This window comes from Nestor notabilis, unplaced genomic scaffold, assembly GCF_000696875.1.
Source record: "Nestor notabilis isolate BGI_N333 unplaced genomic scaffold, ASM69687v1 scaffold1184, whole genome shotgun sequence".
Lineage (NCBI taxonomy): Eukaryota > Metazoa > Chordata > Aves > Psittaciformes > Psittacidae > Nestor > Nestor notabilis.
In genome coordinates this window covers 79,877-95,874 of record NW_009926646.1, presented here as the reverse complement: position 1 = coordinate 95,874, position 15,998 = coordinate 79,877, and the positions used below count along the sequence as shown (strand labels likewise).

The 15,998-nt window shown below is 42.3% G+C and overlaps 1 protein-coding gene across 1 annotated transcript in view; it reads right to left on the bottom strand.

Moving 5' to 3' along the window:
* Positions 1 to 4,882: 4,882 nt before the first annotated feature.
* LOC104405029 (suppression of tumorigenicity 5 protein-like) overlaps positions 4,883 to 15,998 on the bottom strand; it is a 32,533-nt gene continuing 21,417 nt past the window's right edge. Inside the window, exons 2-3 of the mRNA XM_010013621.1 lie at positions 9,024 to 10,241; positions 4,883 to 5,039 (exon numbers count right to left, since the gene is read on the bottom strand). Coding sequence (XP_010011923.1) covers positions 4,883 to 5,039; positions 9,024 to 10,241 — 1,375 coding nt within the window. The remainder of the gene's footprint in view (positions 5,040 to 9,023; positions 10,242 to 15,998) is intronic.

Here is a 15,998-nt window from a genome sequence, read left to right as displayed (position 1 = left end):
CCTGCTGCTGGAGTCTCCTTGAGAAAAACATGTCTTCAGTCAGCAGGTACTTGATGGACTCCATCTTCCACAGTATATCCTATAATGTTAGTTGAAGAGATACCTGTTTAATGAACAATGGAGCTCCATACTGCTGACTATAACAACTGCAAGGTTGAAGGAGAGAAACATGGCCTAGTGACTTTCACAGCACTGAGACCTGCCACTGAGCAGCTCTAACAAGTTTCGGTATTGATACCTATCACGCCTTTGGCACGCCACCTAACTTCTGGCACAGATAGACCAGGCCTGGCTATATGCAACCAGCATATGCTGGCATCCCAAGACCTTGTGTTCCTAGGGACACTGCTGCCAGTGAAACACCAAAACTTCCCCAGGGCAGGAGCAGGCATTTAGGTTCTCCTCACAGGGATTTCACGGAGATAAATGAACTAAAGATCTATTTCAGCCCTGGATGAACTCCAGCAGATCTATGCCCTGGGGAAATGCCTAGCAGGAAGCCTGCCAACCAACGCAGAGGAAGGGTTAACGTCACCGCAGACTGCTGGGCACACACCACTGCATGTGGCCAAGCCAGACAGAACATGGGTTTGTCCACTGTAAGCCAGCTTAGTGAGTACTCAAAAGAGCTCCAGCCACAAAGTCAAGCCAGCCTTGTCCTAAAGAAAAGTACAGCCTAATCCCAACTGGGGACTCTAAAAGAGGTTAATTCATGAGTGTTGTCTTTCATGTTAGTTAACAGAGTTCTAAGAGTGCTCTGGACCATTGCAATTTAGTGAGCAGGCACCAGTCTTGCATGTGAGCCAGTCAGACAGTACAGGAACCTCACTGGTGCAAGACACCTCTGTGGTAATACATGTAGCTGAAATAAACCCATTCTTACACAAACCATATTTTTATTACTGCTTCAGTAAAAGACTACAGCCATTAGAAGACAAATAATCTGATCCTCATAAGCCTGGGCTATGTGCTGAATAGTTACAAACAGAATAAGAAGGCTTGCCTTGTCAAAGATTTCTTCCACTACGTTTCACTTCTGAATTGTAAGTGCAATTTCTCTTACAAACACTGACTATAATCTATATGGTTTTACCAGATTTTCTCAAGTTAAACTTCATATTATGCCCTTAACATTGCCTTCACTTTACTCATTCAACTTTTTGGGGGTGATGATAAGTGCTTTCTTCTAGATAACAGGCGAAAAATGCCTCAGAGACACCAGACTTTAAGTAACAATATTCAAATATCTCAACTGCATTTAGGTGAACAGATTGGAAAACTAAAACTGTATGGTGCATATGACAGGAAATGCTGTTGTCCACAAAAATCAGCAGAAGCAACCGTTTCAGACATCTCTTAATACTATGATAGTTTCTTGAATTCACACAAAGCCAACCGTGGTTTCCCCAATTGGATTCATAAAGTCACATCAATTTTGGTTGGATTAAAGACTCACTCAAAACCACAAGAAGCAAAACAATGTTAAGTTTACTATGACTGCCACATTTGTAGAAGTGCTAGTACAGGAGATGAATGAAGCCTACATGACTCCTTCCATGTGGAATACAGCCCTGATTAATACTAGGAAAGTGCACCTCTTTATACAACTGCTTCCTGATTGATGCAGAAAGGATCTTTATGTTCCAATCTAATACCTGTCTTGAACTTAACATGCAGATATTTCATCTATTAAAGTGCACAAAAATATTACAAAATTAAACAAAGCATTTGGTTTGTGATGTCACAGTCATCTTCTGGTTTAATGTACCTTACTTATGTTTTTTCATTTAAAGGCAGCTCTCAAAATAACATAAACTATTCATAACAGTTCATCACTGTCATTGTCATTCAAGAAGGAAACAGTGTAAGAGCACCAGGAGAAAGACAAAGGTTTAGTGTGCATATGCACCACACAAGGAGATCACGTAGTAACCAACAAATCCAATGACTCTAGTCCTACCACTCACATGCTTAGAAGCTGTGTTTTGATCCTTGCACTATTCTGAGCGAGAGCACATGGTATCTAATAGATATCTAACATTAAATATGCTTTCTAGAGGATACCCTTTGATAGATAACTGACAACTTATCCACAGCTCTTCTCTGCTTTCCAATGAGGGAGAGATGTCCTCATTGAGCGCACCAGGCTGGGAGATGCGGTGACAGGCAGGGCTGCTGGGCTTCTGTCCCAGGAACCTCAGCAAACTGAAGGAAAAGCTTGACAGGAACTTCAGGAAGATTACAAGAGACAAATACAGTCCCATCCATGGGTCAGGATAACCCTGTGACAGTACATGCTGCGCAAGGAAGGCCAACCACACCTTGGCCTGCATTAGCAAGTATGTGGCCAGCAAGTCACAGGAAGTGGTAATTCCCCTCTATTTGGCTCTTACTAGGCCACATGTGGAGCATTCAAAGTACGAGAGAGACATCAACAGACTGGAGAGAGTCTAGAGCAAGGCTGCTAAGATGGTTGGGGGATGAAGAGTATGGCATAAACAAGAAAATGCTGAGGGAACTGGAACTGCTTTGCCTAGAAAAGTCTGAGAGGAAACCCAACTGTTGTCTTCCACTACCTAGAAGGTGTTATGGAAAAGGCAGAGCCAAATGTTTCTTAGAGGATGAAAGAGCTGGGCCACAAATAGCAACAAGGAGAGTTCTGAATGGATAGAATGAAAAAATTCTTCACGGTGGAGGTTAAGCAGTAGAGCAGGCTGCACAGAGAGGCAGTGGAACCATCCTCCAAAGGGGTTTTGAAAACTCGACCAGATGTAGCCCTGAGCATCCTGATCTAACTTTGCAATTAGCCTTGCTTTGAGCAGAGTCTGGACCAGATGGCTCCAGAGTCCCTTCCAACCAGAATTTCTCTTATGATTCTGTCTCACAGTACAGTGCTTAAAGCATTGTTCATGGTTTGCAGCCTTTTTTTTCCCTTCTGTTTTAACACTTATTTGCATTAAAAGTTTTAATTCTACGGGGAAGAATGACACACGTTATTAAGTTTATTACTAACAGTGACAATATTTTAACTATCTACAAGCTTTTAGGGAGGCAGGAGATTCAACCAGATATAGATATCACCACCTCTAGGGGAACTGGTTGCAAAGAAAACCAAAAGCAGCAATGATAGAGTCCTCTACAGCTTTGAAGCAGATGGAAATGTAGAAAATAAACTCACTCTTACAGACACCTGGTTTGCATGAGCACAAAAGTGCTACTTAGAGACTGGGGTCTAGCACTACTGGTATAAATTATGCAGATGTGATACACAAAACTACGATAGTTTCTTTAAAGCTGGAGATCAAACTACTTTGGCTTGTCTTTAATCACTCTTGACAGTTTATAAGAATTATACTGATTTGGTATTCCCCCCGCACTGCCTGTACTGAATGAAGTGCTTTGGAAAGAGATTGTTAAAAAGCAGTACAAAACAATGAAGTTCTCTGTTTGTCCACAGATCTGAAATTTTGCATTCTTTACCCACTGCCCTGCCAAAATGCCCAAATTATAATCTGCAGGGAGCTGATTTACAGTTGCCATGAGTTGGAAAAGCCCATTATGATTTTGTTTTACTGAACCCAAGTTTTATTCTCATTTGAAGAAAGCTTCTTACTAATCCTGCACATTTTATTTTGACATTTAACAGACCAAAGCAAGGAAAAGAAGCATTACCACCTAGCAGCGGGCAGCACGCTGACAGGTCCTGAGCAAAGATGAGCACTGTAATTAATGCACCATACGTTTTCACGTGTGAATTGCAAGGACAGAAAAAGACTTGTAAGTGTTCAAAAAAAGCTCTGAATTGTTATTAACAGACACTGAAGAGCAGCATTTTTGTATGAAACAGGAAGAGTAAATTCCTGTTTTCACTGAGGCTGACAAGCCAGAGACGGAATTTGGGTATAAGGACAAAGAGCCCCGGGCTGCAATCTGTGGCCGCTATTCCTTGCTGTATCAACTGGGAGGACGAACAGGAGTTTTGTTCTATCATCTTTGTTTGCCCTTCAAACATTTGTAAGCAGTATTAGATCGCCTCTGGTCCTTTTTACCAGACTAAACAAGACCAGCTTGTCAGTGTCTCTGCAGAGGACAAGTGCTCTAGGGCCCCTGACTATCTTGGTAGCCCTCCAGTTTTTGGTAGATAAAGATTCATTGTCCAAAGTAAAATGAAGTACCCTTTGTATCTGTTGTAATAATACAACACTGAAAGAGTTAAAAACAATGCAGATATTCATCACTTATGTGGAAAATCTGTGCTTTGAAGGGCTGCCCAATTTTCAGTAATTATAACAACTTTTTTGATGTTACAAGAATGTATGCATAGGCCATACATTTCCTTCTAAGACCAAAAGAAACATGTTTTTCTTGTGAAGCTTAATCAAAACAGTGTTTTTGTTGCACATTCCTGATGGCTGTACAGCTAAAGGAAATTAATTTTTCTTTAACTAGCAATTGGAACTTAGGGGAAACCTAGAATTGAGCTATAAACAACTGCTTTGAGGCAGTCCATATAGGAGTCCTGAAAAGCTCAGGCTGAGCGTACAAGGCCTATGAGGTTAATCTTGCTGTTGGATAGTTCTGTAAACACCATCTCAAGTTCAGTTCTTTACATTTTTACACCACTCATGGCTTCAAGCCAAAGCCTTGATAAAAAGAATTATTTGGTTCTTGAAAAGCATGGCAAAAAGCTGACCAAACAGTCTGTTTCCAATACCAACCAATGAAGTCTGAAAGCATTCAGACCTCCTGTAAGCAGGCTGAGGGTTATGTCTGCACTAATGCATCAAACCCATTTATCCTCCATGTAATCTCTCTTTACTGACCACACCGAATGTTCCTGCACAGGGAACATGTTCACTGCCCACAAGGCTCAACTTCCCATCTACTGCAACAGGTTCTTACCTACAATGTCTTCATAGGCATTTTCTTCTAAAGTGCTCTTGGATCCAAATTTGTGCTGGCTCTCAGTCCCATTTTCAGTTGGGGAGGGAGGGTACAGGGATTGCAGGCTTGACGCATCCTCAAACTCAAAGGATTTTCTAAAGTTTAAAACAATAAGTAGTTAGTAACTAGAATGTAAAATGACTCAAACATTACGCCGAGCATTTGTTTGCTAAGAAATATGTGTAAAATAACCAACAAAAAACAATTACACATCATGCTCTAAGGACTAACTTTTAAAGGACCTCAAGTCCTGTGCTCAAAGCAGTCTTTAGTACAGCAATTTGTGACACTTCCATGAGGTTGGAAGCAGTTATCCCCACTGTGTGGACAGGGAGAAAATACCAAGAAAATAAGTGATATTTTTCAAAGGCTACAGAGTAAGTTAGCAGCACAGTCCTCAGATTAGAAATTGCCCTGCTCTTGCCAGGGCCCCCAGAAGCATGTGGCCCTCTGTCCTCAAGAAAGATGTTTTTCTGGAAAGCATTCCTCCACCGGTTGCTCTGGGAGATGTAGCTCTTAGTTTGAAAACACTCACATCTTGAACCTTCAGAGATGTTTCCGCATAAAGGTCAGTATGCAAATGCCAAAGGCAGACCCATGTGAAAGGCACCCATTTCCTTGCACGGCCTGTGTCAAGCACTGGCAGCAAAAGACAAAGGATCAAGGAAATTAAGGCTCTCTGGGATGGACAAGTAACCTGGGCTTGATAGCTGGGGGCCTGAAGGTTTGGGTTTTCTGGCAGGAAGGTGAGGGGCAGCTGGGTCAGATGAACCCATACAACTTGTCTCCTACCTGGGTACTTGAAGGAGAGGGGATTCACCACCTCTCATCCACACCTGCCCCAGTACTGCTGAGCAGCTCTAGGGGAGGAGGAGGCCAAGCTCTGCATGTTCTCTAGTTTACTTGTTCTGAGGCAATGTCTACACTACAGCTGGGAGGTGCATGGTTTGCATGCCAGCTATACAAGGGATAGCATTCATTTTATTGACTTAATGCTGAGGATGAAGTGGTAGGAAAAATGGGCTTAGGTCAGAGTGTAAACCCTGGGATGCCGTAAGGCTTGCAGAGGCTGTGCTGATGCCCATACTTCACTCTCTGATACCCAAACTAGATTAACAGTAAACCATCCTGCAATAAACCCCCCTTTCCTCTTCTCCCCAGCTAGAGTGAAACATATGCTGACAGAACATCCACATGGTAGTGGCAGAGCCTCATGAGACATACTTCAGCCTGTGAACTGGTTCAAGAGTATCCATATAGGCAATACAGTGACTATCATACAGACACTGCATTTGACAAGAGCATTTTCTTTTTGTCAACTGGAGCAGATTTATGGGTCTGAGGCAGGCTTAGGAGCCCCCTCTCTCTCCTTTCCCTAATCTTAAGAATATACAGGTCTATGTTATGCACACCAGGATCGTAGCAGAAACAAACAATGCATTTCAGACCCAGACATCCTCTCCTTCACGCCTACTCACGGTTATAAAAGATGCTCAGGCACTGAATACATATCCGTGTATGAAATGAGACTTTCTAAAGTAGTTAAATACCTAACTTTGACAGATTTCAAGGCAATGCTATGATGTAGTGACAGTGGTTAGGATAATGGGAACAGTTTTGTGGACCAGCACGCAGCTGTGGCCCATGTATACCAAGCGTACCCCATGACACTCTTCTGCACTCTGTCTGCACCAGAGGATCTCCATCTGCTAGGGAATGTCCAGCTCACATCAATCTGAGGTGTAAAAGCTACTGTGGGCACCAGGTCCTCTGAATACAGACCGGTTCTATACTAGCAGGCAAATATGAGAGACTTCCTCCATTTTACTGTATTGCTGAATTAGCCACCACAACAAACAACTGTGTTTTTAACCAGAACGTTAGAAAAATAAATATCCACAGTTGATTCTCATGACATTCCAGTCAGTGCAAACCACATGGATGTTCAAGCAGAAAAACACAGCTACAAGCTGTAAACATTATGTTTCAAAAAGAGAACAGTTCTCAAAAAAAAATCTGTTTTCAGAAAGAGAACAGTTTAGAGACTGAGATTTCAGTAACTAATACTAAATATTGTCATTCTTAGATGACTTGTATGGTCTCATGCTCATTGTAAATGCTGGAATTCTCCTTACTGTAACGAAAGGACAATAGCAAACACAACAAAGTTAATACTTCATAAAGGATTTCCAGCCAGCCTTGAAGTCAGCCAGCAAACCTGTGATTTTGGGAGACTGATTTAAACCTATTTAGGTCAACATTAAGCAGAGGTAAGTCCAGAGAAATCACTAAACTACAGTAGGGTAAAGCTGTTACAAGCAAATGGAAACCTACCCTGTACAATGTCAAACTGGTTTGCAAGAATCATTAGGCACATATGATATCACTGCAAATCCTTCCATTTATCCTTCACTAATCACAGCTTAAATTGATAAATATTGCTTTTCTCTTAGGCTCATACTTACTAGCCCCACCCAGAAGCAAGGCATTTTTGCTGCATGGTGCTGCTGTCTAACTCTGCTATGACAGGACACTGAACCTGCAGAACAACAGGGACAAGCATGAATTATGCCTCTTCTTGAAAGAAGATTCAAAACTTCACCCTCACAAACTCATTGTAACAAAATACGGTGGTTCTTAGATGACTTGTGTGGTCTCAAACCCAGTGTGAGTGTGCACTCGGAGATGACTTGGATCACTCAGCCACAGGTCACACACCGATTCTGTGCAAGAATTATCTCCTGTTATTCATTCCTCTCTGCCACCCACTATACAGACCATTTTACTTCTGGCCCCTTAGTTTTCTGATAAAGGCTATCATTTATAGCAGAACATTTAAAAACCATTGTCTTCAATACATTGGAAATGCAGTGTTGAACAAAATTAGGTCAGCTTTGCTACACAAATTCTTGTTAAAAACTAGATTTACTTTCTCTAACTGAGATTACTGCCAGAACTGAGATTTTGCCAGAATTTATTGCAGATAAGCACTGCTAATCAGAGCTTGGATTTCCACACTCTCTCCCTTCCGCCTGCACCCCCCACCCACCTTTCCCAGAGAAACTACACACATCAGCAGAGCTGTCTGATCCATTTCAGAAGCATCTCTTGAAAGCAGAGCAGACTCTGAAGGCTCCCCTTCTCCATTTCCTGCCCCAGCACACTTCAGGTCAGGTTGTGCTGACATCAACTTTTAATTGACTGAGCCAACATCAAGCACCAGGTGCTGAACTGATGTGAGCCTGAGATGCTGTTTAGCAGTTACTTGCAAAGCCCATCACTAAATACCAAGAGCCTGTGTATCTCACACACACGTGCAGGTAGGTGAACTTGTTAAAAATGCCATACTTTGAATGCTTATCAGCAACGATGCCTACAATTTTTTAAGTGGTGATCAGAATGAGCTTTACATTTTCCAAAACTCAAGAGGAATCATCTAATTAAAAGAAGCCAAGCTGCAAGACTGCTGGGGAAATGTAGCCATATCCTCTGCTCATCATTAACTCAGGAAAGACACAGAGGCCTTTCTATGCTAAAACATGTTTTTCTCAGCATTAATCCCCTACAGCTATTGATAGTAATTTAGGACAACATTTCTAAGCACTGAATTAAGTAAAATCACCAGCATTGCATAAAACTGACACAACCACTGTAGTAACAAGCTTTGGAAACACAAACCCTCTAAAGGTATGTTTGCAGTGAGCAGGAACACAGGACTACAACAGACCAGCTATGGTCCCACTACAAGAAGATAAGGGAATTATGCTCCATTAAAAATCACAAGTAAGAGCATTTGTGCCAAGATGAACTAGATAATCTTTAGCACAAATAGCATAGAGCCTTTTTCAGGGCTTGAAGAATGTAAGTTGGAGAACTCCAGAACTGTAGCCATGCAAAGGTATTGTACCAGCACATCTCATCAGTGCAGCTTGGTGGAAAGAATACTTGTCTTGCACACAACTTCTAGCATTTCTCAAGCCAAAAACATTGCATTAGAGGGAGAATTTAAAACACTGTTACTAAAAAAACCACAGCGCATTCGTTTATTTGAAGATTGAGCACATTTCCTTGAATTTTACCTATTCTGGGATTTTCTGTGAAAGCGCGACTCTTTCTTCTGCCTTCTGGTGACAGGGGGTGCCGGGGTGGACGGGAGGGGGGGCGGAGCGGTAGGTGTAGGGGATGGAGGTAGGCCATTGCTTGGTTTACTTTTGTGGGTTTTGTCTGCTTCGTATTCGAAGGTGCGTTTGGGCTTGGGGACAGGATTCACCGCGCTGTTAGCTGGGCTTTCGAGGAGCAGTTTAGGGACAGCTGAGTTCGCAGTAATCCCCTGTTTTATCTTACTGCTTTTCTCAGTCTCAGTAGGTGTTTCTGGTTCACTCCCCAAAATAACACTCCCTCCTTTGCTATCGCTTGCGGTTTCACTCAGTCCCTCCACAGTACTCAGAGTCATGGACTTTTTCCTCCCTTTATCAACACTGTAACAGCTACTTGGTAACTGGGGGAGGCCTCTGCCGGGCTGCTCTTTCAGCGCCTGCTCGATCTTCTGTATTCTGTTGAGCACAGCAGAGGACTCTTTCCTCACGTGGCTCTTGAGGAAAGTGGCAGAAGGAGTCTCGCTCCTGCCTGGTCTCTTTTCAAACCGATGGCAGGAATCCCTGTCCAGCAGTTCCTCCTCCTCTGTTTCTGGGTAAGAACACTCGGAAAATGTTCGGCTCATTCTTCTGAGCCCTTTGAAATCAAACGTCTTCTCGCTGCAAGGAGAGGTCAGCACGCTGGGGCAGCTGTCACTGCCCGACCTCTCCCCAGCATCCCTCTTGTCCACACACATGCTCATCCTGGGGGACAGCTCCCGGCGGCACTCCCATTCTGTGATCTTCTGCCTGATGTCCAGTGCCTGGGAGCGGACACTAGCCCGGCTGAGGGAGAGGTTCCTCAAGTTGGTGGCAGTGCCCAAGGACAGGGTGCTCCGGGCGAGTGGATGGCTCCCTATTGCTTCCCCATCTTGAGCCTCCTTTGGACTCTCCTTTTGGTCATCAGCCTTGAACACAGACAACCTTTTATCCAAAGCACCCACACTGATGGCTTTAAGAGGGTGGCTCGGCGAGTCGGTGTCCGATGGGCTTGTGGAGGTGCTTCTCAGCGTAGACGTACGGCTGCTCCAGTCCTTCAGGTGCAGTCTGGAGCTGGAGGCCTTGGTGAGCTGAGTAGAGTGGCAAGAGTCCTCACTGTCACTGAGGGGGTAGGCTGGGCTTCTTCGTGGGGACAAAAGAGGTGGTGGAGAAACGGACTGACACCTAGAAGCAGAAAGAAATACAAAATCAAGTCCTTGGGGAAACCAGAGTTATTTGCTAAATTTCTTCCACCTGCAGGTGAAGCAGAGGGTGTCTGCATGCTGCAAGTCTACCCCAAAGTATCATTGAGACACCAAATATCATTCAGTCAGAGTCGGGGGCAGGGGGGTGGCAACAATTAACTGATGTCAGTGATGAGCTGATGAGCAGGGCATTCAGCACGTCCAAAGCCAGTTTTCTCACCTCTGTTTGACCCCTAGCTTTTCCAAGTTTCCCGAGCCTAAAGACAGCTGAGATTCTCATAGCGATCTATTGCCTTGAATGTATCTATCACCTCCAGCAGAACATCTCCTGACCTCCCAAATTAAGGAGTCCCTCTGCAGGAAAAGGGGGCTCTTAGGGAAAAGATTCCCACTACAACAGAAATGGGGAAGACGGACCAACAGGCAACACAGTTTACTCACTGGTTGCAGTGAGCAAACCAATTTAAGAAGATGTCAGTTTCTGAATCAGAAGTCTGAAGCATAGTACCACTGTGGTCAGCCACTGCAGTATTTTAGCCACAGCATTTCAAATCCCTGATCTAGTGGTAGGACAAGGGGTAATGGCTATAAACTTAAACAGGGGAACTTTAGGTTAGATCTAAGGAAGAAGTTCTTCACAGTGAGGCTGGTGAGGCACTGGAATGGGTTGCCCAAGGAAGTTGTGAATGCTCCATCCCTGGAGGTGTTCAAGGCCAGGCTGGACAGAGCCTTGGGCAACATAGTTTAGTGTGTGGTGTCTCTGCTCATGGCAGGGGGGTTGGAACTAGATGATCTTAAGGTCCTTTCCAACCCTAACTATTCTATGATTCTATGATTCTATGTATACAGTAAACTAAATAAAACAACAAAAGGAAGACACATTTTGTCTTTGGGTTGATGTTGTGGCCAACGATTAAATTCTCCTTATAAACCAGAAATATTTTCTTATTGAAAGAATATTACAGACTAAATAAACATATTAATCTGCCCACAGTATATGTTGAAGAATACAAACTATACAGAAAGGTCTTGGTGCTATCTTTCAAAAAAACCTTAGAGCAAATTTTTGCCACGGTTTGCAAAATCAGCTTGGGTTTTACACACTGTTGCAAAAACTTTTAAGAACAAAAAAACAAAGGAAATAAAAAGCCACATTAATCAGCTGGCTTATCACCAATGAGCCAGCAATAACAAAATTAAGCCAAAACCATGTCAAAAAGGGCATTTACTGCATTGCCACCATACATACGTACAAACTGTAGCAAAAATAATCATGACTTGTTTAACACTTTGCCCTAGCAAACTTTCTGTTCCAAAGAGTACAGAAAGAAGAGGAAAGACCCAAAGTAGTGCCTTGTGTATGCAGTCAAGTTTCTGTTCTCTGAAGACTGTGGACAAGTTGGTTTCTTTATAAACTGTCCTGTCCACACAAAATCCAACAAAATAGCTATTTGACCAACAGAAATCATGGGAGCAAATGTCTCTGCTATAGCAAAGGGAGAAAAGATTCAGAAGATCCCTGCTGTTGTATGGTTTTCTCCCCGAAAACCAGGCAATTCCCACAGGCAGAGGTGCCAAATTCTGTGGATTAATCTAAAAATCTGGAGCACTGGAGCAATTTCTGAAAAATTTACTTTGACACGGGAGGTATTTTCTTCTTCAAATGCATCCCCAAGCCCAATTATCCAATTTCATCCTGGTTTCCTACAGTGGGTAGCTTGCAAGCAAAAGTTGGAAGTATCACGAAAGAGCAAAGTTCTGGTCAGAAAAGGAAAATGATCAAATTATCACAAAAGGGAACTTATCCCTTTTTCATAGTCCTGTGATAATCAAACCTAGAAGCTAAATTTCCTTCTTTCTATACCGCTTCAGACAGGTGTCTTCAAAGGATCTCAGAAGATCAAAAGCAGGTGACAGATGACGAGCAGTTTCAGCTGGTTGTTGCAGCATAGTCTGTAGTGAATTACCTAGAACTTCCTTGCCTACACGCTTTTATAGTGCCTGAAGATGCAACCTAAATCAGCCTCCTCAGACTTGGTGAGGTGCCCTGATTCTTCATTGCTTCTGTCTTATCTTGATCTCTTCAGTTTAATACCACAGCGTCAAAACTGTACATTATTCTTAACATGTAATCTGTATTGACAACTGAAAGAATAAAATACAAAATGATTGGGGTAAAGTCAGTAATGGGAAAGCAGAGGTTAAGGATGTGCTGACCATCCTCTCTCTGCCTTTGATTCACTATGTAGAAAATACTACAGGCATGGACCTTTATCTTCTTACACTCTAAGAAACATCTTTTCAGTTGTTAGACTGCCAGGAAAAGGTTTGTTGACTCACCAGGAGAGGAGGAAAAGCTGGATTTGCATAACCTGCAGAAGTTGCACAACATTTCTGCTTAGTGATATGATCCATTCTTCTGAATGCCAGGTCACCAGCAAAGTTACAGCACTTAGGACTCAATCCTGAACCCCCAAATTCAGTTACAAAACTCCCACTCACTTCCACTGCAAGGTTGAGGCTCCAGAGCAACAAGCCCTCTGGAGGTGTATGCTGTTAAGTACTTGGGATACTACAGGTAAGAAAAAGACGGTTCACATTGTAAATTTAAGTGACGCAGATAGAAGCTATAGGACTAGTTGAAGAAGAAAGAGAAATAAAGCCTTAGCTGTATGGTTTCAGATGTGCATTCTCTAAAAGACAGTGGCAAGTTAACAGAATTAAAAAAAAAAAGTCCAAAAGCTGATCAGTGGATAATAAACCTGAGAAACCTGCTTCTATTGAAGAATATTCTCTCAAAGGCGCAATAGTTGCACAGACTTTAAAACTACTATTACTGGACAAATAAACTAACTTGCAATCTTCCATACAGAGATTGTAAACCCAAATGTTTTAAATGTTTTTATTGAGGTTTTCTCCATACACAATGATACATGCAGCACCTTACAAAGCAGATTGTTACATACACTTTCAAAATAGTATGTATAAACCGCATAAATAAAGATTATGGGATCAAGTTTGGGTTTCTTACCAAGTTCACTTGAACAGCACCTTCTTCCTGAGCTATGGCATTTTTTGAAGAATATCAGCATTTCACTAAACACATGGGAGCAAGTAGCTCTGATTCCCTGTCTATAAAGGGTATTCTTCCAACATGCAGCCTTAGGCACGCAGCTCTCAAACCACTGGCAAGTCAGCAGCGAGTTGCCATATCAAAGGCAAACCACCCACCAAGCAGCCCCCAATGTCCTCTAAACAGGTCACAGACCCTGAAACTACTTTCCTTGTGGGACTCATTGCTGCAGAGTGAGGGGAGCAGACAGAACCCAAGAGGTGCCCTCCAGCCCTCCAGATCATGCTTAGCTTTGTTGATGTGAGTTGTTCCCTGAGAAACCTGCAGTAGGAGAAAACTGGTAACATCCCTCATGCTCTGTAGGATTTTGAAATCTAGATACACTTGATCTTTAAATTCTGATTCAATCTCTTTTCTCTGCTTTCTCTTTTTCTCACCCAAACATGGAGCAAACCTTCTAATTTATAAAAACTACAGTTCTCCAGGCCCGGTCTTGTTCAAATATAAACAGTCAAATAAAGATATAAATTCCATGGACCAATGTATAGATTTATATTGTTTTCTCTATTAAAGGTTAGTATCAATGGGCATCTCCTTTCACCAGTTCCTATGAACACCTGTGGATAACAGTGAAGCTGGATCTCATCTGCACCCAAGAAGCAAACAGAATCCCCTGCTGAGATAATCTGTACCCTACTCATCACAAAGCAAAAATGAAATTAAAAGAATTAATTTCTGGCCTCTATGAGAGCTCTAGCAAGGCTTACTTGTACTGAGACTCTGTGGGGATGGACAAAGGTTGGTTCTTGGTGCCATAAATGCCTGAGCCCTCACCATGTATCTGTTCCAAAAGCTAGAAGGGCTCTGATTTTGGACAACACACCAATCTTTAACCTACAAAATGTGGGTGCCAACACTTGGCTGTGTGTAGGAGAGGGACAGTTTAATTCCTGGAGACTACTCTGAAAGTGGGCAATACAAAATTAATAAAAAAGGCAGCAAGCCTGGTCTTTTGATCCACTTGGGCAGAAGCACAGCTCCTGCCTGCTTCCATTGCCGAATATCAACTCCAGAAAAGAGGAGAAATTAATGCAGACAGCTCCCACAACTTCATGAGACAGCTTTCAATGACAGGAACAGCAAAAATGGTGGCCAAAGAGCTGGCTCTATACATCTTACAGAAATCAGAGTACAGTGGATGATAAAAATGTGCATGTATTGAGGAATTTGCGCTCACGATCCACACACTTTTTATAAATACTAATGACAATATTAAGCTTCATTTCAGATCAGGGATTAAAGGTGAATGGAGGGTGGTTAAAGCGGCTCGCCTGGAGAGTTACAGGACTCCTAACTCCCAGTGAAAATCCCATCTACCCTGCTTAAACCAGCACTTAGAGAATAATAAAACAGCTTTTGTCTCTGTGATCCAGGGAATTTCCCATTTGAACATGCTCATGCTCAGGAGCCCATTTACCAAAAAAGAAAAGAGCAAGAACAGTGTTGACAAAAAGGTACTGGGTCTTTCCAGGCTCCTGCTGGTGAGATCCGGCCATTTCACAGTGACCCTGATGTTTGGTGAGCTCACGTAAAGTCACAGCATTGGTTTTATTCCTCAGGCCTTTCAGCCCACTTCTGCTAGGAAAACATTGCTTTCTTAGTATTTTGTGTAGGTTTTCTGCTTATCCCAGGTTTTTTCCTCAGGGCATTGTGCCATTTCATCAGGACAACTGGCCTGTTTCAGAGTAATGATAACAACATCAGAATCAGCTGTTACCATAAGCATGTTATTTTGTGTATTGAGCAGATTTGGCCTGCCACGCAAGACTAGATACTTCTTGTTGCTCTAGCCCATATTTAAGGAAATCTGAAAGGAAAGCAACTAAACTTTCTCCTTGCAAGAGCAGCAAAACTCATTTTTAATATGAACACTAAAGCTGTCTTGATTTCAGGTAACTGAGGATCTAACTTCAAATTCTCCAAAACTTTGCAAGAGAGAATGCTAGGAAATGCTCAGCTACCAACTTTCAAATTATTTCATGCAACGTTACAAATTAATAATATTTTATGATTAATGATGATTTTCATTTCTTTAAATAAAGAACCTCTCTCAAGCAAAAGACTGCACAAAAATGATCATTCTGAAGGACTAATTTGGATATCCATAGCTAACACTCCACTGGAAAAAAGCCCACGCCTTTCAGGCATCTTGTCAGTCCTTCTGGCTACTGAGGAAACAAAACAAGTATGTTCAGACTTCAGGGTGAGACACTGAAATTATCTTTTTAACTGAATGTTGAAAACCCTCTAAATCCCAGGGATTTTATTGTGTGTCCAGATGACCTTATCTATGTCCACATCTTCAACCAGTATAAAGCCTCCAAATCATTGAAAGGCAAATGAAATAAGAAACTTGGAGAACAAGATATAACTTATTAGACTCTTGTATTTTCAAAGGGGTATTTTCTCCCATACAAGTGGGAGATTTCTCACCACATTAAAAAGCTGTACTTGCATTTTTATATTCAGACTAAAAATGGATTGTATCATGGGTTCAGACCTGACTTCTACCGTACTTCAGGATGCAGTAGCAAAAACAAGGATGCAAATTTTCTGAACTGAGTAAGAAGTAAGACAAGGCCCACCTGAAAGCAGAGCGTTGTA